The 26,545-nt window shown below is 45.3% G+C and overlaps 3 protein-coding genes across 3 annotated transcripts in view; all 3 read left to right on the top strand.

Annotated features, from left to right (window-relative positions):
* Window positions 1-14,847, top strand: part of LOC139783453 (uncharacterized) — an 86,973-nt gene extending 72,126 nt beyond the window's left edge. Inside the window, exons 2-4 of the mRNA XM_071722600.1 lie at window positions 13,829-13,981; window positions 14,626-14,688; window positions 14,769-14,847. Of these exons, the coding sequence (XP_071578701.1) occupies window positions 13,829-13,981; window positions 14,626-14,688; window positions 14,769-14,792 (240 nt within the window). The 3' untranslated portion in view covers window positions 14,793-14,847. The remainder of the gene's footprint in view (window positions 1-13,828; window positions 13,982-14,625; window positions 14,689-14,768) is intronic.
* Window positions 12,194-13,054, top strand: LOC139783454 (uncharacterized). The gene is made up of 2 exons (XM_071722601.1): window positions 12,194-12,384; window positions 12,463-13,054. The coding sequence occupies exons 1-2, from the start codon at window positions 12,194-12,196 to the stop codon at window positions 13,052-13,054; spliced, it is 783 nt and encodes a 260-aa protein (XP_071578702.1).
* Window positions 14,848-15,708: 861 nt separating the features above from the next.
* LOC139783446 (uncharacterized) lies at window positions 15,709-18,327 on the top strand. The gene has a single exon (XM_071722594.1). It carries the CDS (start codon window positions 16,920-16,922, stop codon window positions 18,243-18,245), a length of 1,326 nt encoding a protein of 441 aa, XP_071578695.1. The 5' UTR covers window positions 15,709-16,919; the 3' UTR covers window positions 18,246-18,327.
* Window positions 18,328-26,545: the final 8,218 nt, after the last annotated feature.

Raw genomic sequence — 26,545 nt, 5'->3', positions numbered from 1 at the left:
CGCGTGCGCGCTGTCGCGCGGTCGTGGCGGACAGCTGACCGCCACATAACCCCCTTGGTTGTTTTAGAGTTCCTGGAAACGGACTGGTGGACGTGATATTCGTCCGCTTCTCGTCCGTTGCTGCTGCTGCGGCTCTTCGGGAGTTTGTGTGGTTTCTGTTGACGGCTGAGCTGGTTCCAGTTCTTCTCGCTCCAGAATGTAGGCGGGCTTCAATCTATCGATTGACACGTTGACAGGTCGTCCATTGACGCAGATTTTGAAGGTCTTCTCTCCTCTGTTTAGAACTTTGAATGGTCCATCGTATGGTGGCTGCAAAGCTCCCGTTGGCGCGTCGTGACGAAGAAATACTTGTTGCGTTGTAGTCAAGTCTTTATACGTAAACGTAGCTTTCTGTCCGTGTCTTTTTAGTTTTGGCTGCAGGTTTCTCATAATTTTATTTAGTCGTGCTGCGAAACCTTCCGTGTCGACAATCTTTGCGCAGGTCTCTTCGAGGAATTGTCCGGGTAATCGGATTGATTCTCCGAAGACCATTTCAGCCGGTGTCGCTTGCAGGTCCTCCTTCCATGCTGCTCTAATGCCCATCAGGATCACTGGTAGAATTTCTGCCCATTCTTCCGTCTGGTGACTTTTAATGGCTGTTTTCAACTGCCGGTGGAATCTTTCGATCATGCCGTTCGCTTGTGGATGATATGCTGTGGTGCGAAGGTGTGCTGAACCCGTTAACTTTGTAAGTGTTTTGAACAGCTCGGATTCAAACTGCCGTCCCTGGTCCGTCGTAACTCGTGCTGGTGTGCCATATCTGGCTATCCAATTGTTGAAAAACTGTCTTGCCACAGTTTCTGCGGTGATGTCGTCGACGGGTATTGCTTCTGGCCACCTTGTAAAACGATCAATGATGGTTAAGCAGTATTTGTAGCCCTGGGATGTCGGCATGGGTCCCACTATGTCCATGTGAACATGTTGAAAACGTTTGGTAGGTCCTAGGAAGTTTCCTGTTGGCGAGACCGTGTGCTTGTATACCTTGGCTCTCTGACACTGAAGGCATGCTTGAGCCCATTTTCAACAGTCGTTTTGTATGTTTGGCCATATATATTTTTGTCTGACCAATCTCGTTGTAGCTTTTATCCCTGGATGTGATAAGCCATGCAGGCTCTGAAAAGCCTGCCGTCTATATGGCTCTGTCACGTAGGGGCGTGCGACTGGTGTCGAAGTGTCACAATACAATTTTGTCGTTGTGCCAGGTATCTGTATTTTTGTTAATTTCAGTGATGACTTGATGCTGCCATCTAATAACTGCTTTAATTCCGGGTCTTCTTGCTGCGATTTTGCCAATCCTTCGAAGTCCGGTGCTTTCTCAATTGCTTCAACGCGGGATAGCGTGTCTGCAACTACGTTGTCTTTTCCAGCCACGTGTTGAATGTCCGTTGAGAATTGCCCAACGAAGTCCAGATGCCTTGCTTGCCGAGGAGAGCTGCGCAACAGATCTTGTTGAAAAGCGTATATCAAGGGCTTATGGTCCGTGAAGATGGTAAATTTCCGTCCTTCTAGTAGATGCCGGAAATATTTTACTGCCGTATAGATGGCTAGAAGCTCTCTGTCATATGGGCTGTATTTTCGCTGCGCTGGATTAAGCTTCTTGCTCATAAATGCTAATGGCTGCCATCCGTTGTCTGTTTCTTGCTGAACCACTGCCCCGAGTGCTGTGTCTGAAGCATCTGTAGTCAACGTGAGCTTGGCTTCAGTTATGGGATGTGCTAAGAGCGTAGCTTTCGAGAGGCTATCTTTGCATCTCTGAAAAGCTTGCTCGAGCTGCTGAGTCCACTCGATTGGAGTTTTTCCTTTTGCTTTAGGACCTCGTAAGACATCATGTAACGTGGCTTGGTCTTTTGCAGCTTCCGGTATGAACCTCCGGTAAAAGTTCAAGGTTCCCAGGAATTGTCTAAGCTGCTTGATATTTTCTGGCTTCTTGAAGTCGCGTATAGCTTGGACTTTTTCAGGCAATGGGCGAGTGCCTTCTGCTGATACGAGGTATCCAAGAAACTTCACCTGTGAAGCTCCCAAAACGCATTTGGCCGGATTTAGTTGGACGCCATACGCTTCAAGACGACGAAATACTTCTTCTAAATGTTTTAGATGCTCTTCTTCCGTTGCGGAGGCGATTATGATATCGTCTATGTATGCGTAGCAGTAGTCCAAGCCACGCAAGACCTCGTTTATAAATCTCTGGAAGGTCTGTGCTGCGTTCCGTAATCCGAAAGGCATATATAAGTACTCGAATAGCCCGAATGGCGTGATAATGGCTGTTTTGGGGATGTCGTCTGGGTGAACCGGGATTTGATTGTAAGCTCTGACTAAATCCAAAGTTGAAAAAAATTTCTTTCCGCTCAGGGAATGGCTGAAATCTTCTATGTGAGATATTGGATATCGGTCAGGCTCAGTCCGAGAGTTCACCTTTCTATAATCCCCGCAGGATCTCCAGGAGTTTCCTTTCTTAGGAGCCATGTGTAGCGGTGAGGCCCAAGGGCTTTTAGACGGTCGAATAATTCCTTCTTCAAGAAGTAGATCAAACTCTGCTTTGGCTGCTTTTAATTTGTCGGGTGCCAACCTTCGTGGTCGACATGCTTCCGGAGGTCCTGGTGTGGTCTTGATGTAATGCATCGTTGAGTGAGGCTGCTTTTGCCGGTGCGTTCCCGTAGTCCTTGTGATACCGGGAAATCGAGCCAGCGATTGATGAAAGGGGGTGTCTCCCATGACAGCTTTAACTGACGGTAACGTGTCTCTATTTGCCGTCCCGTTTGCTTTGAGTCCTGTTTTCGCATCAACCAGCTGTCCCTCTTTTACGTCCGGGAGCAGATGGAAATGAGCCAGGAAGTCGGATCCAATTATTGGCGTAGTTACGTCTGCGACGACGAATCTCCACGGAAATGCACGGCGTAGACCGAGATCAGGCTGTATTGTGAGATCTCCGTATGTTTTAATGTTGGATCCATTAGCCGCGAATAGCTCTCTCGTGTCAGCCCAGCGTCGTGTTCGTACCAACGAGCGAGGGTATACGCTGACATCGGAGCCGGTATCGATGAGATATCGAATCTTCGTGCTGCGGTCAGTGACAAATAAGCGGCATGGGTTCGGGCAAAGGCCGTTTGCCGCTGACAACGACTGCCCGGTTAGTTTTCCAGTGCCTTCTTGAAGTTGCACGGCTGTGTGCATTTTCGAGCCTTTTCCTTGAACCGACGGTGGAAGTAGCAAATATCTGCTTCCTTTTCTTCTTTCTGGCCTTTTCTGGAACGACTCCTGGGACGATCGCGCTTGTTGCTTCTGTTATTAGAACGAGACAGTCGGCTCTCTAATTTTTCGAACTTTTTATTTAGTTCAGCGATTTGATTTTCTATTGATGAGCTTGTTGCCGACTGCATACTGGCGACTGTCACAGCTCTGCAGGTAACTTCATGAATTCGGTCTGCCTGCTCGGCTACGTCTTCTAAGTTGTCAGCGTTCCGTGTGGCCAAAATAGCCTGTAATTGGGATGGCAATCTGCCTATCCATAATGTACGCAGGAGCTGCTCCGGAATGGCCGTGCTGGCCAAGGCCTGTAGATGCCGTAAGAATTGAGAAGGTCTTCGATCGCCCATCTCTTCGAGCTCTAAGAGCTGGCGGATTTGTTGTTCCTGAGAGATTGATAGGCGTTGTATTAATGCCTTCTTGATACTTTCATATTTATTTTCTTCAGGAGGCCTCGTTATCAGATCCTTAATTTCTCTGGCCTGCTTAGTCTCTATGTGTGACAAGACGTAAGCATATTTAGTACTGTCTTGCGTTATGCTTCCCAGTGTAAATTGACTTTCGAGTTGTGCGAACCATAATTCAGGCTCGTCCGTCCAGAAAGGAGGTACTTTTAAAGCCACTCTGTTGATCTGCGATCGTTCTTCTGAGTTTCCTCCTTGTGTATCCGTCATTGTTAATTTGTTTATGTATATTTTTATTAGAGCGAGATAGAGCGAGCGTCGGAGTCACCAATTTGTGGAGGTAGGATATCGGGTGAAGGTGCGTCGATTCCCACAATAACGAATCTTTTTCAATATCTAAAATCTCGCTCTATTTATTCATGCTCTATTTACAATATAATTCTCTGATGTGTACGAATACGTGGACGTGTGTGATTGCGTAGGTTATAACTGTGTAGTGTATAATGTGGTATGTTGCGTATTGTTCGTCCCGAACAGTCTAGTTTGAAGATAGATTCCGTCTGTGTTGCCACAGAATTCCCAGGTTCGCTTGGGTTAGGAAGATGCTGGATGGATCCTCCTGACTTATCCTCAGGATCAGGAATCGGAGTCGGAATCGGACTTGGAGAAGGCAGCGCCTTGGTCTCGGTGTCGTCCGGTGAGCTGGGTCGTAAACGACCCAGGAAACCTTTCTGCGGCAGGGTGTCTGTCGACTCTTACCGCAGCAAGTTAACGCCCTGCAAAGCAGGTATAAACGAAGGCCCCAGAAGGAGCGCGCTTCGTATCAAACGGAGGCCCTGAAGAGCACACTCCGAATGTCAGGGGCCCTGGTAGTGAGCACACCCTGTCAGGGGCCCTGGTAGTGAGCACACCCTGTCAAAAGAGAGTTATGTCAGGGGCCCTGGTAGTGAGCACGCCCTGACTGGCTATCTCAAGGAAAGCTGGAGAAGCCCCGCTGAGCTGCCCTTTATATAGCAGTCGATGGGGAACTTTTCTTACGAGTAAATCCGCCGGCGATGCGCCGCGTAGTGGGCGCGCGTCGAACTGTCCGGCCGATCGATATCGTGCCGTCCCCCGCGCCGCGCGCCTCCCGTCATACTGCCGGCGTCGCGTGCGCGCTGTCGCGCGGTCGTGGCGGACAGCTGACCGCCACAGTGAGTATATAATGGTAACCTTTGTTGAAACGTGAGTATGGACGCATCTCGACAATGTCAGCCTGCCACAGGTCGTCGTATCCCCGAACTATGACGTGTCTTCGTGGAAATTTCTTCTCGCCGGAGCATGCAGTTCTTCGACGAGTCGTTGCTTCTCGATATTTTTATGTCATGTTTTTTGGCAGTGTGTAATAATATGCACAAAGAAATTATATTATGATTTATATCTAAAACTTTTTTAAACAATTCAATAGCCGTTTATTTCCGTTCATTGTCCTTCAATAGCCATTCTTTGTCTGCTGGCCGTTCTTTGTCCACTAACCGTTTATAGCCATTCGCTAGCCGTTCATAGCCATTCGCTAGCTGTTCATAGCTGTTTCTGAGTCGTTCGTTAGCCGCTTGATAGCTATTCCTGAGCCGTTCCTGAACCGTTCGTCGTTGTCGTTCATCGTCGTCGTCCATTAATCGTTCATAGCCATTCCATTTGTTGCTAGCCATTGTTGTTGCTCGTTTCTGACTCAGCGGTCGTCAAATGTCGAAGCTCGTGTATCGCAATCCGTAACGCTTGCAGATCCTTCTCGAATGCAGTCAGCTTCTCGTCTAACTCTTTCTGTCGAGTGCTCGACATTTTAAAGCACTGATCCGCATATAGTTTGTTAACCGCATCATCATCAGCTTCCGGTTGCGCCACGCGTCGAATCTTGCGCGACTTTGCATCAAAGTTGGCGGCAACCATGCAAAGAGCGTTATCCCGCACGTAATTTCTGACTAATCCATTGCATTGATAGTTCGGCTGCGTCTCGCCTCGTCCGAGTGATATGCCAAACTTGTTGATCGGCATTTCAATGCTGATTGAATGGTTCGTCGACGTATGGTTTAATTTATAATAAGCCCAGCTTCGCGAAGTTCCTCGATGATCGATAGGATCTCGTTGTCGTGACCGTTGTGACCCGCTTGGCGCGAAGCGTCGAGCAATCGGAGACGATCCACCAGCTCGTTGGGGTCGTCCCAGTGCACATAGTCAACCTTATTGTTTGTTACCGTCATCGCGTGAGGCATGCATAATCCCTTTCCAGATTTTTTCTTCCTGGATTCGGGAGGGAACAACGATGCGATTACCTGTGTATACTTGTGTCCCCTGTTGCTCTTTACTCACTCGCGAGGATCATGCTTGAATTTATGAGCACTTGTTTCCAACAGCAGGCTCTTATACTTTTTCATATCTCCCTCCGTGTAGATCTCGTCATCGGGCATTCTCTTGAAGATCAACTCATAAAGACCGGGTGTACCGATATATCGTACGCCATTGATAATTATTCTATCCTCCTTGTTCACGTCAAAACGTTTATTACCGAACATCATTCCGTCCTTGCCGAAATAAACGCCGTATACGGGGTCTATACTTCGATCGGCGCTCAGAAAAGCCCCAATGTACTCTCGACCCAGTGGACCCAAGTGATCTTGCAACGATTGTAGAAACGTTTCTCGTCCCTTCGACGTTTCCAACTGCTCTCGTACGGATGTCGCGATCGAGTCGTCCGTGGTTTCAAAAACATTCGCGCTTGTGAGGAATTTGGGAATTGTATCTTGCACGGTTCTCGCCGTCGTGGACGGTGTGGAGGTTATCGGTAGTACTTTCGATCGTTTCGATTGATCAGATTTATGCGGTGTCGATGAGAGATCCAACCGGGATTCTGATCGCTTCCTCTTTTTCGACGTCGCATCTTCCCAATCCTCCTTATCCTCCTCCTCCTCCTCCTCCTTCTCCTCCTTCTTGCGCTGCTGAAAGGGTAACGTTTCGATCCCCACGTCAGCGTCGCTCTCCGTCGGCTCCTTTTTCTTCACCGAGATCGAGTTGTTTGCGATCTTTTGCAATGGTCCGATGAGAGGCTTAAAGTGTGTGTCCAACTCAATGTCCTTCACGATCTTACCGGTCTTCAAAGCGCGAAGTTTCTTACGAATCGAATCACTCGTTTTCGCAATCTCCTTCACAATCTTCTCACGCTCGCGAATATTCTCGCTCCTGTCGATCGTGGCCATCGCGGGAAAAAAGCAGACTGTTAATCTCACGTTTTAACTCGACGAGGTATCGACATCGACTGACCGCTTTTGCGGTATCGCAAACACGTTAAATTCTTTTCTGTATCGGCCGTTCGAAAGCGCGCTGTCCTTGTCTATCACTACGAACCCGTATTTGCGTTGCCAACAATCGTGGCACAACGCACAAAATTCATCGTATGACATGTCGGTATTTACGTGATCGTTGTACACGTGTTTCAGATTGGTACCATCCTGTTTGAACAGGATCAGTAGGTTCGCGTTGTCACGTATCAGATGTTTAGGTATTCTCGCGTACGTTTGACAGAGATAGAAGCAGTCGACGCTCGAGTGCCTACCCATTGAGAAGTACTCTCTCACAGCATCTTGCTTATCGCACGCCACGTCATCGAAGACGAAGATTGAGTTTGGGCGCGCATCGCTCGGTGGAATGACGTCACTGTTGTTGGAAAACGTAAAGTAGCCAATCTCTTCTATCGACGTTAATACATTCTCCAAGTATCGATATTTCGGTTGCTGTAACGATTTCGAGTACACATACACGTTCTCGAAACGTACACCGTGCGGACTTTCCAACAAGCTTATCAGAACGTTGGTTTTACCGCAATTCGAGGGGCCGCAAATAATCGCGCGTATAGTAGTCGGTAGCATTGCACCGTGCCTGCGCTTCTCCGCGTTGCTCCCCATCGGCCGTAACCTGTCGTCGCAATTCGTCACGCGAATCGTCAACGGTTGTCGCACGAATTTCATTTTTCAGACTGTCGACTGGAGCTTCCGGCCGAACGCCTATTTATAGGTGCGCGGAACCGCGAATCGCTCAGTAGCAAAGATGTTCGTCCTGCTGTCGAGACCTTCCGATATCCGCGATTTGAGTGTCGAACAGCTACAATTTGTGCCGAAACCTGTTCTGCTGCGAATGTGTGGTGATCACGTCCACTACGTGTGGGACAAGCTTCCGGAACATATAAAGACAGATTCAGAGGTTCAGACATATCGTCGCTGTTACGAGCATTACAATCAACCGTGGCAACGAACGCACATCGACGGCCCCGCGCCATTGATAAAGGATTGCGGCGAATGCCAACGAAAATAGGCAAAGGCTTATTAAATCGCGCGATAAACGCACTTCCATTCGAATTACATATCCCCGGCTATCAGTTTTGTGGTCCGGGCACTCATTTAAAAAAACGATTGGCAAGAGGTGATCAAGGTATTAATCCATTGGACGCAGCGTGTCGCGAACACGACATAGCTTATTCTCGCAGCAACGATCTCACCGAGAGACACGCGGCCGACAAGATACTCGCCGAGAGAGCGCTAGGACGTGCCGTCGCGAAAGACTCGACTCTCTGCGAGAAAGCTGCAGCTACAGCCGTCTGGGCGGCCATGAAGGCTAAGCGGAAGCTCGGAATGGGTTTGAAAATGAAGGCGAAGGTGAAGGCGAAGACGAAGATGAAGAAGAGAGCGGATTCGAAAAAACGGATACTTCCAGCGGCGAAACGCGGTGGTATCTTGCCCATTCTACCGTTGTTGGGAGTTCTCGGTTCGTTGGTCGGTGGAGCGGCGGGAGTCGCGAAGGCTGTGAACGATAACAAAGTCGCGCGGCGTCAGCTGGAAGAACTTAAACGTCACAATCGCGCCATGGAAGGTCACGGACTTTATCTCACTCCATACAAACGCGGGCGTGGAGTCTCGAGTAAAAAAAAAAAATGTCAAGGAAACGTTAAAAATTCCGAAAGGTGTAACTACCAACGTACAACTGCAACAACTTGCAAAGCGTATGCACATTCCATATTTTAGAGGTATTTTTATGCGTACTACTTTACCGATGGAAGGAGTGCGTCGAAACGAGAGTGGCATCGTGAATTTGGATAACGCTGAGGGACCGGGTACTCACTGGGTGGCATACGCGAAGAGGGGTGATCGAGCCATATATTTCGACAGTTATGGTAATCTTCGACCACCGAGAGAATTGGTGCTGTATCTAAAGAACAACGTGACGCAAATCGAGTACAATCGCACACCTTATCAACGATACGATCAGAGCAATTGTGGACAACTGTGTCTGCGCTTTCTACAGACGGTTGACGATCAATTTAAAGACTGGCGTTGCATTGTTTGAACTCAGTATTCATTCAAACATGTCACTGACATTTACGCTCACCGGCAAGAGTAGCATCCTCGCGGTAAGCTACTTTCCCACCGTGGATTTGAGCGATGGCGATTACGAGCTCGGTCTGACAGATTTCGAAACCTATTACACGATACCGAACGTAAATTCTTCGAACAATAAATTCTACTTTGACGATAAGGAGATTACCGTTCCCGAAGGATCGTACGAATTGCGTGACATAGACACGTATTTGAAACAATCAATTTTACAATTGGACCAATCCAATAATAATAATATTGCAAGAAAGAAACATGTCGGCGAAGATGAAGAATATCCGTTGATCATTCGAGCCAACAACAATACGATGAAGAGTGAGATCAAATGTGCTTATCGGATAAATTTCACCAAACCGAACAACATTGGATCGTTGCTGGGATTTTCAGCGAATCGCGTGCTGGAGCCGCGACAATGGTACGAATCGGACGTGCCGATAAATATCATCAGTGTAAACATCATTCGCATAGAGTGTAACGTGACCGCGGGTGCATACAGCAACGACAAGTATGTGCACACGATACATGAGTTTTCGCCGAATGTACCACCAGGGTATAAGATATCGGAAACGCCGGCGCAGATCATTTACCTTCCGATCATCGTACGGAGCATTACTGATCTAACGATTCGCGTCGTGGATCAGGACGGTCGATTGATTGATTTTCGCGGAGAAGAGATCACCGTTAGACTGCATGTGCGAAGACGACGACTGTGGTAAACCGTGAGATGCTCGTACTGAACGAAGTGGAGAAGGTGCGACAGACGAGTAACAAAATTAGAGAGACAATCCGATCGCCAAAGAAGAAACTCACTGCGTCGAACGTTGAATTTTTGAAATCATTGGGTTTCGTCGTACGAAATGGCTAATATCTTAAACATTGGAGATGAACCGATCTTTGACGATAGCGTCGTCAAGATTGAGACTCACACGTACAATCCGTACGCCAATACGACGTTTGGACACAACGATGAGATAAGAATACCCATACAACAGCAAGATTTATACACGTTGCCGTGTGAAAGCTTTCTCTACGTCGAAGGAAGATTGGTAATAAAGAGAAGGAATGACGAGGACGAGTCTCAGGCAACGCTTGTAAATAATTGTGCAGCGTTCATGTTCGACGAGATTCGATACGAGCTCAACGGTGTGGAGATTGATCGCAGCAGAAACGTTGGAATAACCAGTACCATCAAGAACTACGTATCGCTATCGTATAATGATTCTCAACTCATGCGGAATGCCGGATGGGACGTTTCATCGAGCATACCGGAAGGATACTTCAACTTTTGCGTACCGCTCAAGACGTTGCTGGGCTTTTGTGAAGATTACAAACGCGTCGTTGTTAATGCCCGTCACGAATTAATTTTGATACGTGCGCGTAGCGACAACAATTGTATTGTAGGAAATCCGGCGAGGGAGCCGGAAATCGAACTGTTTAAAGTACAGTGGCGAATGCCTCATGTTACGTTAAACGAGGTTAATAAACTATCCTTGTTACGGACCTTGGGGAGCGGGCGATATCTTAGTGTCAGTTTTCGTTCGTGGGATCTGTACGAGTATCCCCTCTTGCAGAGCACGACCAAGCATTCGTGGGCTGTCAAGACTGCGACTCAGCTAGAGAAGCCGCGATACGTTATTTTTGCGCTGCAGACCGGCCGCAAGAATATCATGTCTCAAAATGTTAGCGTATTCGATGACTGTAATTTGACCAATGTCAAGCTTTATCTAAACTCCGAATTTTATCCGTACGATGACTTGAACCTAGATTTTACTAAAAATCGATACGGCCTTCTTTTTGACATGTACGCGCGTTTTCGTAAAACTTATTACGGATACGATTCCAGTGATACGCTTTGCAGCTTGTATACATTCCTGATGGATGGACCTTTTGTTGTCATCGATTGCTCGCGACAAAACGAGTCTGTCAAGAGCGCCACCGTGGATGTGCGAATAGAATTTGACTGTAAAGAAAATGTACCCGCAAATACTACCGCCTATTGTCTCATCTTGCACGATCGCATAATCGAATACTGCCCGTTGTCTAATGTAGTGCGCAAACTCATGTAAATCGCCATGTTGACAAATATTCCGATATAAGAGCGACATATGTACCGCGATACGGTACAGTACGGATCATTCCTTCGTTGCATCATGATCGTGCCAACGTTTGTCGATCTGCAAGGATTCATCGTCGGGATGAAATTTGTCGTAAAGGAGGCAGCGGTGCTGAGAAACGGGACCGTTCTGGAACATTACATCTTTACGTGCCCCATGCCGTGGAGTCTTCTCACAAAATCTGACAAGTCATGTGCTTCCTGGTTGATTGCAAATCACCATGGATTACCATGGGATGAGGGGAACGTGCCGTACGGTATGGTAAAACGCCTAATTACGTCAGCCGTGCTTGGTACAGAAGAGGATGACGAGACGCCGACTATCGTGTACGTCAAGGGATGCCAGAAACAAGAATGGCTTGTGGATCTGCTTGAAAATTATGCGAAAGAAAATCTGATCATCGAGACTTTGGATGCGGATTACGAAGATATCAAATCTTTAAATAATCTAGATGTTACTAACACTATGCGATGCGGAAAACATGTTAAGAATTGCGCATTACAAAATGTATTAAAATTATTTAACTGGTGGTCGCGACGCCAGAAGAATTGGGATCTTTTAAAAAAAAATAAATTATATATATAATTTTACAATGCTTTATTTTCTTTTCCCCATTCCCATTAGTTGTTAGTGGTTTCCCTCTCCTAATTTCCCCCACCACATCATAATTTTGAAGGTAGGGTGTTGTCGTGTATACTTGATTCATTTTCCACTTCTTAGTCATTTGTATGAATTTTTTTTATAACTTCTATGTAAGCAGCGCTGACATTGGTGCTTGAAAATGTTGAAGGAAGGGGAATTATCCCTTCCCTTATAATTTTTCATCTGCGCACACCGTCCAATATTCTAAAACGTTGCAGACGGAGTTAACGTTTTAACTAGTGTTACGAAGTCAAAATCAATCGAGTCTCATCGTTCGAAGCGACAACATCAACAGTGAAAAAAGTATATCTCTTACGGAGAAATAAGAACAATGGCTGGTCGCAGTGAAGACGTAAATAATTCTGAGAAGTGGATGTTCACTCGCGATATTCCCGATAAGGGACTTCGCGGCTTCGCGGGAAGCAGCACAAGTATGAATTATTACGTACCGTATCCTCGTGAAAAATCGGAACCTCGTTATACGCCTAAGCCTCGTGAAGTTTCATCGGACGAGCGCAAAACGTAAGTATTACTTTGGATAAATTTTTAAAATTTATTTTTTCTAATTTTATTAATTTATCTACTTTATTTTTTTTACAGTTTCAATAAATCGGAACCTCGTTATACGCCTCGTATCTTGGGCAGACGATTTGCCCTGACAGTCACGGCTTACACATATTTGGATATCGGAATCAATGTGGGATCTACATCCTTTGTGGAATTGATTCTTGGCGACAATCGGGGAAATCAGATCGTGCTTCCTCATGCAACGTGGACAACGATCATCGAAAGACGCATGGATATCGAACAACTCATGCAGTCGACTGTCGGTTCATCGCTGTCTATTCGAGATTTAGTCATAGAACTTGTTAAAATGCGTGACGCTAATATTGTAAAACTTACGTTGCGCGATACATGCTTATACATGATACCAGCAACTGTATTATTTTTGTTTGAAATCGAACAATGTGTCGAACATGTATATTTCAATTTATGTCAAGATATACAGCATGTTAGTAATAAGTATAAACATTTTGTAACAATCTTGCGACAAAATCGTATCACGGATAAATGTCAGGCGAGAAAAGTACTGAGTGAGGTGTCCGATGGAAGTTCGCTCATAGATTGCGAACTATTAGCTTACGGCTTAGATAACATTGTATATGAAGCAAAAAATGTAAATAACGAATAAAAATTGAATATTATCATAAATAGTGGCAAAATTATTTTTCAATCTATCTCTTCCGTTTTCATCTAACATTAGCCTCCTCTATATTTAATTATATATATGTTGTGGTAATGTCCTTTTTAATTATATAACCGATTTATTATAAATTTAAAAAATTAATAAAATTATTAAAATATAAATAAAAACTTTTATCTAAAATAGAATAATCGCATCACGACACGTATGAACTTGTCCGTTCCTGTCTTCCACTCTCATTTTCCCACTATGGGACTCTATAGTTTAAGTCACATAAAATATGTTTTTTTTGTTGATTTTTTTTGTTGAACGTAGACCCAGAAAAAAAGGTCTTCGACGCCATCTCTTCCTGCGTTCAACTCTATAGTTTTTCATGCAAATTTTTTTAAATTAAATTATTATATTAATTAAATTGTTATAAATAATTATATTAATTAAATTAGGTTATAAAAAATTATATTAATTTATAGGTTATAAATAATTAAATTAATTGAGTTAGGTTATAAAAATTATAACCTAATTTAATTAATTTAATTATTTATAACCTATAAATTAATATATTTAATTAATGATGCAAACACGCCGTCATCCCCCTCCACGCCAATAACGTCATCCCCTCTCCACGCCGGTGACGTCATCCCCCACCACGCCGGTGACGTCATCCCCCCACCACAAACTGGCCTAAAACTAACATAGTATACCTACTTGCATTAATAAAATTTGTGCAATAATTTGTGTAATAATTTTTTGTTTTATTTTTAGTACATAAAAGTTGGCGAACGGAAGGTTGCAGAGGTACCTCAATCGAGGATGCAAATGCAAATGAAATTTGAGTTCACCCCATATGAGCGGGTATCTCCGAGAATGAGATACCTCTTTAACGAGTCAACGTTCGAGGTGCCCGTACACATGGAGGTGAGTACAGATTACATTTAAGTTATACGATTTATTAAATAATTTATTAAGGGGGGAGATCCGTTTTAATGGGATTTTTTAAATTAATTTTCATGAATTTTTTGTGCCAAACCAATAAAACCGATTAAAAAATCCTTTTGCGTACATATTTATTGGTATTTTTTATGCTTATACAACTTTTTATAAAACATTTTGTTGAGTCGTACTCGCTTGGCGCGCTGGACCGCAAGAGGCAGCATTTCACCGGTGCCCACGATTGCGCCCGTTTGACTGATCTGAAACAAAAAATCCAGGTATATTTTGGTTTGGCAGATGACCCTTTATAGCCCGTACCTCGATCGCATTGAAAAAAAATCACAAAATGGCGCCACGATAACGATTTTTTTTAATTTGGCAAAGCTGCCAAATCGTGGGCACCGATGAAATGCTGCCTCTTGCGGTCCAGCGCGCCAAGCGAGTACGACTCAACAAAATGTCTTATAAAAATTTGTATAAGCATAAAAAATACCAATAAATATGTACGCAAAAGGATTTTTCAATCGGTTTTACTGTGTTGGCACAAAAAATTCATGAAAATTAATTTAAAAAATCCCATTAAAACGGATCTCCCCCCTTAAATAATTTATTAAAATAATTTGTTACAGCATGATGTCGTACGCGAGGGGGACCTTCTTCTTCCAGGGACGTACATGAACTTCATTCCGGAGGTACGTGATTTGTGTGTGTGTGTGTGTGTGTGCGCGCGTTTTTTAAATAATAATAATATATTTTGTTTAATTCTTTACAGCATAATGTGAACGAGGAACCTTGATGAAAGGACGTTGGACGATTATAAGAATTTTACAATAATTGCGGCTGACACCCCAAGTAGCAAAATAATATTTTTTAAACGTTTTTAAAAACATTTTTAGTAATGAAAAAAAAATATTTAAAAAACGTTAGTAGGTAAGCTATGGGCGCTCTAACCAAGGGGCAATGAGGGGCGGGGGGTATACCGCGGGAGAGGAGGGGGGGTGTACCGCGGGGGGGAGGAACCGCGTTTTCGGGCACCGCGGGGCAGGGGGAGGGGGACCGCGTTTTCGGGCACCGCGGGGGAGGGGGAGGGGGGGACCGCGTTTCCGGCGCCGCGGGGGAGGGGTCCGCGGGGTGAGGGGACCCGCGTTCGCGTTTTCGGGCGCCGCGGGAGAGGGGTCCGCGGGGTGAGGGGACCCGCGTTCGCTTTTTCGCCGCGCCGCGGGGTGAGGGGCGACCGCGTTCGCGTTTTCGCCGCGCCGCGGGGAGGGGCGACCGCGTTTTCGCCGCGCCACGGAGTCCGCGTGCAATGGCCGCGTCGGTCCGCGTGACGTCACACGGCACGCTCCCGCTCGCGTTATCTCCCCCTCGTAGATGTTCTCTCGCGCCCCCGTCCCCCGTTCACGCGCGTCTTCTCGTTCTCTTTCCCTCGCGCGTTCTCGCTCGCGTCTTCTCGCTCCCGGCTCCCGGCTCCCGGCTCCCGTTCGTGTTCTCGCTCACGATCGCGTATCTTTTCTTCGCCAACGATATTTAATCGTTTAGATCTTAATATTTAATTTTTAATATTACATTTAACTAAACGATAAACGAAGACAGCTTAATGACAGGGAACGGTAAATGAAAAGGAAAAATAATTAAAACTTTTTAAATCATATTATATGCATTTATTTATCATGTAGTGCATTATACACAATAATATCGGCAGCATATACGCCAACAGTTCGTAATCTATTAGCGAATTTTTATCATAAACTTCATGCAAGATTCTAACTGCATTACATTTATCGGTGATACAATTTTGGCGTAAAATTGTTACAAATTGTTTACATTTTTCACTTACGCCATGAACATTTTGGCATAGTTGAAAATATACATTTTCGACGCAATGTTCTAGTTCGAACAGGAAGAGTACGGTTGACGGTTTCATGTACAAGCTGGTGTCGCACGATGTCAACTTTACAATATCTGCGTCACGTATTTTAACGAGCTCCAGATCTCGAAACGCTAGCGATGAAGGCGCCGGTGACTGCACGAGTCGCTGAATATCTGCACGTTTTTCGATTAATGTCACCCACGTTGCATGAGGCAGAATTATCCGATTGCCTCGGTTATCACCAATAAGTATATCCACAGAGGACATAGGTCCCGGGTTGATTCCAACATCCAAAAATTTATATGCTGTCGATGTCAAGGCAAATCTTCTTCCCAAAATACGAGGCGTGTAGCGGGGTTTATCAAAACTGAAAAAATACAATTATGTTTATAAAAGATTTTTTTTGCACAAGCATATACGAAAATTAGCGGTACTTACTCATTGTGCTGTTTCTCGCACGTTTCATCCTGAATCGGAACGTAGTAGTTCGCACCGTAAGTGTTCATCGTAACTGGAGGCTGTTTGCGACGTACTCGAACCGTATCAAACTCTTGACTGCGCTCTAGAATCCTCGTAGACTATTTATACGTACAAAAATGCGAATCTTGCAAATAGCGCCAATGTACGGCTGCTGCTGCATGGTGACCACCACCACAATCCACATATATGTTAAATGAGATATCTTTGTCAAGAACATTCGTGATGAGATCACCTTATCGGGCAATAGCATCAAATATGATTTATTTTCAAGAGCATACGTGTCTCGCAATGATTTCATCGAACACGTGCAAAACTGCAAATTTTGCAATTTCGCATAAGTCAATTGCGCGATATTGTTTTCAAAAACATGTCGCGACGTGTCTGGCGATGATTTTATCGAACACGTGCAAAACTGCAAATTCTGCAATTTTACATAAGTCAATGGGGCGTTATTGTTTTCAAGAACATACATGTCTCGCGATGATTTCATCGAACACGTGCAAAACTGCAAATTTTGCAAATAGCGCCGATGTACGGCTGCTGCATTAATACAGATCAAATCACCGAAAGTCAATGGCGCGATATCGTTTTCATGAACATACGTGTCTCGCAATGATTTCATCGCACACGTGCAAAACTGCAAATCGTAGATTTTTCGGAAGGCGCAAATGTACGGATACAGAGATGAAATTAGATATGATAAAAACAAACGATGCATCATTAGTAGAATATAAATTGACGAATCTGGGGGATACGCTCAGTAGTCGAGGACTGGAAGTCGCGAGTGCAACAAATTGTGTCAGAAAGAGGAACATGGAGCAAGAGTTGTTGGACCAATCCACCCTTTTAAATTCGAGGGAAGACTTTGCCGCGTGGGAGCAACGATGCGACGAGTTTATCGAATCGTTGGAAGAACAAAGCCGAATTAAACGGCCACGATTATCGATCGGTCTCAAACAGTCGTTGGTCGCCTGTATCGCACGACTCGAAGGTCTGAAAGACTCGGTACGTCAACGTTTTGTGCATGTGGGTGCAGGATACAGTGCGAGTGAGACAGAACTCAGATGGCGCGAGATAGATACGGCTTTTGAAAGTCGTATACTGACCGGTGTGGTAATAAATTCCAAACACATCGACCCTCATCAATTTCTCAAAGATGCGAGAGACATTGTACTCATTCATGTGCGGAACGTCATGCAACGACATGACAATGTAAAAATAAACACAATGTTTAATGGTGAATTTGTTGCGGGTGACAAACGCGCAAATAAAAGTATCGCAACGAGAAACTATGAACTCTTTCGTGAGTCCGATCTGTGCGAGTGGTACAAGCGACACGTCATCGAGCCTACCCTAGCATCGCTGGAGGAATTCCAGGAACGTGATAGCGGATGGGCGTTGTCGCGTATACTTAATTTGACTGTTAACGTAAACAAATATAATCCATTGCACGCGGGGTGTTTTGTGGAAATACCGCGAGAAATTAAATTGAAGAGAGCGGTGATAAACGTGCGATCAATGGACAATGCATGTTTCGCATGGTCAGTGGTGGCTGCTCTGCATCCAGCCCAAAGACATGCAGATCTGGAATCGTCGTATCCTCATTACACGTCGGTGCTAAATCTTACAGACATTAAATTTCCAATGACGTTGGATCAAATTAAACGGTTTGAAAATCACAACGATATATCAATCAACGTCTTCAGCATCGAGAAAAAAAACAAGGAACTTGCGATCTTGCCAATACGGGTTACTGGTCGAAAGATGGACAGACATGTAAATCTGCTGTACGTGCAGGACGACAACGTAGGACATTTTGCATGGATCAAGAATCTGTCCCGCCTTGTGAGCTCGCAACTGAGCACGCACCATGGTCGGAAATACTTTTGCGATCGGTAAGTATACATCCTAATAAATAATAATTTTTACGTAAAAAAATATATTTAAAAAAAATTATTTATTTACAGATGCTTGCACTACTTCGGCTCCAGCGAGAAATTGAAAGCCCACACCGTCGACTGTCAGGAGATGAACGACTGCGCGATCAAGTTACCGAGCGATAACAACAAGTGGTTGGCTTTCAAGAATCACGGCAGGAAGGAACGAGTTCCGTTTATCGTATACGCCGACCTTGAATGTACCCTGGAGAAGATGGAAGCGGATCCGGAAACGTCCATATCAACATCATCGCGTGTTTAGCATAGGGTACTACGTGCGCTGCTCATACAACGACTCGCTATCAATGTATCGGTTTCGTCGCGATAAGGATTGCGTCGCGTGGTTCGCCGAGGAGCTAAGACGTTTAGCTCACGACGTAAAGACAATCTTGTCCACTAATATACCCATGGCGAATTTCACGCGAGACGAGTGGGAAAAGTTCAACAGCGCAACGCACTGTCACGTGTGCGAAAAACCGTTCGAGCCAGACGACGTGCGAGTACGCGATCATTGTCATCTAACCGGTCAGTACAGAGGTCCCGCGCACTCAAACTGTAATCTGAACTACAAAGATTCGCATTGCATTCCCATAGTTTTTCATAATTTATCTGGCTACGACGCGCATTTTATTATAACTGAAATAGCAACAGCGTACGAAGGACATGTAGACTTGCTCCCAATCACAAAAGAGAAATACATTTCATTTACAAAAAACGTTAAAAGCACCGAAGATAAAGATAAGAAAACTTGCGTCAAATTGCGATTTATCGATTCGTACAAGTTTCTCACCGCTAGTCTCGACAAATTGGCATCTTATCTAAGCAAGGATAAACTGCGAATATTGCAACGCGAATTTTGTAAAATATCCGCAGAAAATTTTGATATGTTGACACGAAAAGGCGTATTTCCGTATGAGTACATTGACTGCGTCGAAAAGTTGGAGGACTCGTGTTTACCGCCGCGCGACTCGTTTTATAGTTCATTGACAGGTGACACCGTATCCGAGAGCGATTACGCGCACGCCGTCAACGTCTGGCAGCGGTTCTCCATTGGAACGCTCGGTGACTACAGCGATTTATATCTCAAAACCGATGTCTTGCTGTTGGCCGATATCTTTGAAAATTTTCGCGATAGCTGCGTCGCGAGTTATGGACTCGATCCGGCGTATTATTATACTCTACCAGGTTTTACGTGGGATGCTATGTTGAAGCATACACGTATCAATTTCGAATTGCTCACTGACATTGACATGGTCATGTTTATCGAACGCGGCATACGCGGCGGTTTGAGTCAATGTTCAAACAGATACGCGCTGGCCAACAACAAGTACATGCAGTCGTACGATCCATCGAAACCGTCGTCATATCTGATGTATTTCGACGTAAACAACTTATACGGCTGGGCAATGTGTCAACCATTGCCTTACGCAGATTTTCAATGGGTCGACGACGTAACCGATTTTAATGTTATGGATCTTGCGGTGGATTCCACGATAGGCTACATTCTCGAAGTCGACTTGGAGTATCCGCAACATCTTCACGACGCGCACACTGACCTACCATTCTGTCCGACGCGCGATAAACCACGCGGTAAGCGACAGGACAAGCTACTCGCAACATTATACGATAAGAAACGTTATGTAATACATTATCGCAACCTGCAGCAGTGTACTCGTCACGGTCTCCGTGTAGCAAAGATTCACCGCATATTGAAATTCGCGCAATCTCCATGGCTTCGCGATTATATAGAACTTAATACGAAATTTAGAACATTGGCCAAGAATGATTTCGAGAAAAATTTATACAAATTGATGAACAATGCTGTGTTTGGCAAAACCATGGAGAATGTGCGCAATCACGTTGACGTGCGACTCGTGACTCATTGGGAGGGTAGATACGGCGCGGAGGCATTGATCGCGAAACCAAATTTTCATAGCCGAAGCGTCTTTTCGGAGAATTTAGTAGCAATAGAAATGCGAAAACTCGAGGTGAAGTTCGACAAACCAATCTACGTGGGTATGTGCATCCTCGATATATCCAAGACATGTTTGTACGAATTTCATCACGAGTACATGTTACCGTTGTATCGCGACAAGTGTAAAGTCACGTACACCGATACTGACAGTCTCATTTATTACATCGAGTGCGAAGATGTGTATGACACCATGAAGCGCCACATTATTAGATTTGACACAAGCGATTACGCGGTCGATAATGCGTACGGTATCCCACTCGCCAATAAAAAAGTTCCGGGCTTAATGAAAGACGAAAATAACGGTGCGATAATGACCGAATTCGTCGGGCTTAGAGCAAAGATGTACGCCTTGCGAGTAGACGGTATGAAAGATACGAAAAAAGCTAAAGGTGTTAAGAGTAACGTCGTAGCCAGGTCGATAACATTCGACGATTACACGCGGTGTCTGCGCGACGAAATTGAAATGACACGACAGCAGACCTGCATAAGATCCAAACAGCACGAGGTATACACCGTGTCCGAAACGAAAATAGCTCTAAGTCCGTACGATGATAAACGATACATTATACCCGGTTCTACCGAGACGCTGCCATGGGGGCATTATAAAATACCACTGTAAAATACAATTGTAAATACATTTAGATATTTATGTAAATAAATGACTCATTTGTATGTATAATATGTTTTTATATTGTAATAAATTTTTACAATACATTATTCTTGTGTATCCATGAATTGTGTGAATTATCAAATCCTAACCACTTTACATAAACCTCATCCCCCCTTTTGCGCAAAACTTTTTCAACGAGATACACGTCGGGATTTGCAACGCAATGTAACTCGTATTCGTAGAAGCCGCCGGTGACGGGTTTTCCGCAGGAATCTTCCAACAGATACGTCACGGGATTAGTTTTCTGCACTTTGACGATTCTAAACACCTCCGTGGTCCAATTTGGCGTGTATCCTTTCTCGAAGATTGTCTTGAATTTACTCACGCGTACCGAGTCGCCCACTTTGAATCGCGCGGGAGCAGCGATCTTTACGTGGCTGTACACCGTTGTTAGGAGCTTGTCGGCGATCGCGGGGGTAACATCGATGGGTCGCATACCGATAGTTCGATGCTTTCGCGCGTTGTAATCCGAAACGAGACCCGGCAGCGAGTCGATCCATTTGTAATTTCCGTTGAGCGTAAACATTTTCCACATATCGTTCTTGAGCGTGCGATTGAATCGTTCGACGACCGATGCCTTCATTACGGAATAGGTCGAATAGTGATTGATATTATGTTTCTTCAAGAGTTTCTGCACGTTTGCGTTGTAAAATTCTTTGCCCTTGTCAGTCTGCAGATTTTTCGGACATCTTCCGCCGTCTCGAATTATTTTCGCTATCGCCGTAGTAACCTCGGTTCCGCTCTTGGCCTTGAGCGGTACGGCCCATGCGTGCTTGCTCAGCACGTCGATAACGGTGAGTATGTAGTAGTAGCCTCTGTTGAATCGCGTGTATGGACGCATCTCGACCACATCCGCCTGCCACAGGTCATCGTATCCGCGCACTATGACGCGTCTTCGCGAAAAATTTCTTCTCGCAGGAGCGTGTAGTTCTTCCACCAGCCTCCGTTTCTCAGTTGATTGCTTCTTACTAGCCATGACGCTGACGCGCAACTGACGCAGAGATCAGATGTACGTTCTTATCTATTCGCGATGATTCGCAATTACATCTTGAATCATCTTTTGAAGTTCGTTTAGGGTAATTTGCACGTTATTCTGGAATACGGCCATCTTTCTCTCGATTTCATCCTGCTGATCTTTCAAAATTTGCACGCTCTGCTGCACGTAACGTTTATTGGCTGCATCGCCATCATCTACAGGCGGCGCTATCCGTCGAATCTTGCGCGATTTCGCGTCAAAGTCGGTGGCGACCATGCAAAGAGCGTTATCGCGCACGTAATTTCTGATTAATCCGCTCCATTGATAGTACGGTTCCGCACCGCCTCTTCCGAGCGATATACCAAACTTGTTGATCGGCATTTCGATGTTGATTGAACGACTCGCCGACGCGCGGTTTAATTTATAATAAGTCCAGCCTCGCGAAGTTCCTCGATAATCGACAGGATCTCGTTATCGTGACCGGTGTGACCCGCTAGGCGCGAAGCTTCGAGCAATCGGAGACGATCTACAAGCTCGTTGGGATCGTCCCAATGAACATAGTCGATCTTGTTGTCGTTTAATGTCATGGCACGCGGTATACCTTTTCCAGCTTTTTTACCCGAAATCGACGATGCAATTATATGGTCGATCTTGTTGCCGTTTAATGTCATGGCATGCGGTATACCTTTTCCAGCTTTTTTACCCGAAATCAACGGTGCGATTATTTGTGTGTACTTGTATCCCCTGTTGCCATTTATTCGAGCGTGAGCATCATAATTGCGTTTATGAGCACTCGTCGTCAACAGAATGCTCTTGTATGTTTGCATATCGTCCTCCGTGTAGATATCGTCATTGGGAAATTTCTTAAAGATCAACTCGTAAAGACCGCGTGTGCCAGCGTATCGTATGCCGTCGATAATTATGTTGTCCGCGTTGTTCACGTCAAAACGTTTATTACCGAGCATCATTCCATCGTTGCTGAAATAAACGCCGTATACGGTGTCTATACCGCTTTCTTGATCGCCGCTCAGAACTGCCCCGACTTTTGGCCCAATAGACCAAAGTGATCTCGCAACGTTTCTCGACCTTCAGATGTTTGCAACTGCTGTCGAACGGACGTCACGAGTGAGTCATCCGTGGTTTCGAAAACATCTTCGTTTGCGAGTGATTCGAGCATTGTGGGTTGCACGGAAGGCGCGGAGGTTATCGGTGGTTCATTCAATGGACCTGTCGATCGTTTCGATTTATGCGGTTGTAAAATTTTGGTTATTTCGCTCAAATTAGATGGCACATTTATCGATCGTTTCAACGTAACCGGAGTTGAAGCCATTACAGAGTCGTTAAACGAGGCGTTTGGTTGTTTTCGTTTGAACTTTGGCTCTTCGTCTTCCCACGCCGTTTCATTCTCAATCTTTGACACGTCAGATTCTTTGCCAACGGTGTTTTCGGCAATCTGCCTTAGAGGCTCGATGATGGGCTTAAAGTGTCTCTCCAACGCGATATCTTCCTCCATTTTACCGGTTTTCAAGGCGTGATACTTTTTGCGAATCGAATCGCTCGTTTTCGCAATTTGATTTGCTATCCTCTCGCGCTCTCTAATCTCCTCGCCGCTGTCCATGTCGCGATAACGTTGTTCAATCGGCGCGTCGACAACAACTAACCATGTTTCGGTATCGCAAAGTCGTTAAATCCTTTTCTGTATCGACCATTCGAAATCGCGCTGTCCTTGTCTATCACCACGAATCCATACTTTTGTTGCCAACATGTATGACACAATTTACTGAAATCATCGTATGACATATCTGTGTTTACGTGATCGTTGAATATGTGTTTCAGATTGGTACCATCCTGTTTAAACAGAATCAATAAATTCGCGTTGTCGCGTATAAGATGCTTCGGTATCTTTGCATACGTCTGACAAAGATAGAAGGAGTCAACGTTCGCGTGCCGGCCCATTGCAAAGTATTCTCTTATCGTATCCTGCTTGTCGCATGCCACGTCATCAAAGATAAAAATAGAATTCGGGAGCGCATCGCTCGGTGGAATGACGTCACTGTTATTCGAGAACGTAAAGTAGCCAATTTCTTCTATCGGTGTTAGTATATTCTCCAAATATCGGTATTTCGACTGTTGCAACGATTTCGAGTACACATACACGTTCTCGAAACGTACACCGTGCGGACTTTCCAGCAAGCTTATCAAGACGTTTGTCTTGCCGCAATTCGACGGACCGCAGATGATACCACGTATAGAAATCGGTAGCATGTCTCCATGTTTGCGTACCTCTTTCGTTAACTGTATCCTATCGTCAAAGTTTGTCACTTTGATCGTCCGCGATTGTCGTACGAACCGCATTTTACCTCCCCTCCACAACGAATGAAAAACAGTATCGAGAAAGCTGGCCTATTTATAGAGGCGCGTAGAGCTGAGATGCTCAGTCTTTAAAATGTTTTTGCTTGTGTCGGATAACAGCGATATTTACAATTTAACCGCCGAGCAGTTAAAGTATATACCAAAGGTCATTCTACTACGGCAGTTTTATAATCATATAGATTATTTGTGGGATAAGCTTCCCGAACATATCAAGGCAGATTCGGAGGTTCAGCAATACCGTCGCTGTTTAATACATTATAATTTGCCGTGTCAGCAAACGCACATCGACGGTCCGCCGCCGTTGATAAAAAACTGCGGCGAATGCCGCCGAAGATAGGTCGAGATCTGTTGAATCGCGCGATAAACGCGCTTCCGATCGAATTACACATTCCCGGCTATCAATTTTGCGGTCCGGGAACTCATTTAGAAACACGATTGGCAAGAGGTGATCGGGGTATTAATCCATTGGACGCAGCGTGTCGCGAGCACGACATAGCCTACTCGCGTAGCAGCGATCTCGCAGAACGACACGTGGCAGACAATATACTTGCCGCGAAAGCGCGAAAACGTGTCACCGCGAACGATTCGACTCTCGGAGAGGGTCTCACAACCGTCTGGGCGACCATGAAGGCTAAAACGAAACTCGGGAGGGGATTGAAAACGAAGAAAAAGAAGAAGAACAAGCGAATACTTCCGATAGCGAAACGCGGCGGTATCCTACCGATCCTGCCGTTATTAGGGGTTCTCGGTTCGTTGGTCGGCGGAGCGGCGGGAGTCGCAAAGGCCGTGAACGATAACAAAGCCGCGCGGCGTCAGCTGGAAGAGATGCAACGTCACAATCGCGCCATGGAAGGTCACGGACTTTATCTCGCTCCATACAAACGCGGACGGGGAGTCTCAAGAGAAAAAAAACGTCGAAGAGACGCTAAAAATTCCCCAGGGCGTAACTACCAACGTACAACTGCAACAATTGGCAAAACGTATGCGCATTCCATATTTTCGAGGTATTTTCATGCGCGACTCGTTACCGATCGGTAGTGTACGTCGAAACGAGAGCGGTATCGTGAATTTGGATAATACTGAGGGACCGGGTACTCACTGGGTGGCGTACGCGAAGAGGGAAGATCGTGCCATATATTTCGACAGTTTTGGTAATCTTCGACCACCGAGAGAATTGGCGCAGTATCTAAAGAACAATGTAATAGAGTACAATCGCACGCCATATCAGCGATACGATCAGAGCAATTGTGGACAACTGTGTCTGCGTTTTCTACAGTCGGCTGACAATCAATTTAAAGACCGGCGTTACGCTGTTTAATCTCAGTATTCATTCAAACATGTCACTGACATTTACGCTCACCGGCAAGAGCAGCATCCTCGCGGTAAGCTACTTTCCCGCCGTGGATTTGAGCGATGGCGATTACGAGCTCGGTCTGACAGATTTTGAAACCTATCACACGATACCGAATGTAAATTCGTCGAACAATAAATTCTACTATGACGACGACAAGGAGATTACCATTCCCGAAGGATCGTACGAACTGCGTGATATAGACATGTATCTGAAACGCGCTCTTTTATGGGATCAATCCAATAATGTCTCGATAAACGAAGATGAATCGCACCTATTGATTATTATTCGGGCTAATAACAATACGATGAAGAGCAAGATCAAGTGCGCTTATCGGATAAATTTCGCCAAACCGAACAACATTGAATCGCTGCTGGGATTTTCAGCGAATCGCGTGCTGGAGTCGCGACAATGGCACGAATCGGATGTTCCGATAAATATCATCAACGTAAACATCATTCGCATAGAGTGTAACGTGACCGCGGGTGCGTACAGCAACGACAAGTACGTGCGCACGATACACGAGTTTTCACCGAGTGTGCCTCCAGGATATAAGATATCGGAAACGCCGGCACAGATCATTTACCTTCCGATCATCGTACGGAGCATTTCGGACTTGACGCTTCGCGTCGTGGATCAGGACGGCCGATTGATTGATTTTCGTGGAGAGGAGATCACCGTTAGACTGCATGTACGAAGACGACAGCGATAACGTGAGATGCTCGTACTGAACGAAGCTGAGCAGGTGCAACAGACGAGAAACAAAATTAGAGAGACAATCCGATCGCCAAAGAAGAAACTCACTGCGTCGAACGTTGAATTTCTGAAATCATTGGGTTTCGTCGTACGAAATGGCTAATATCTTAAACATTGGAGGTGAACCGATCTTTGACGACAGCGTCGTCAAGATTGAGACA

Source organism: Temnothorax nylanderi, unplaced genomic scaffold (genome assembly GCF_030848795.1).
Source record: "Temnothorax nylanderi isolate EJ_2023f unplaced genomic scaffold, tnyl_v1.0 TNYL_tig0502_pilon, whole genome shotgun sequence".
NCBI lineage: Eukaryota > Metazoa > Arthropoda > Insecta > Hymenoptera > Formicidae > Temnothorax > Temnothorax nylanderi.
The sequence above is the reverse complement of the archived record's forward strand: the minus strand, read 5'-3'. Positions and strand labels throughout refer to the sequence as shown.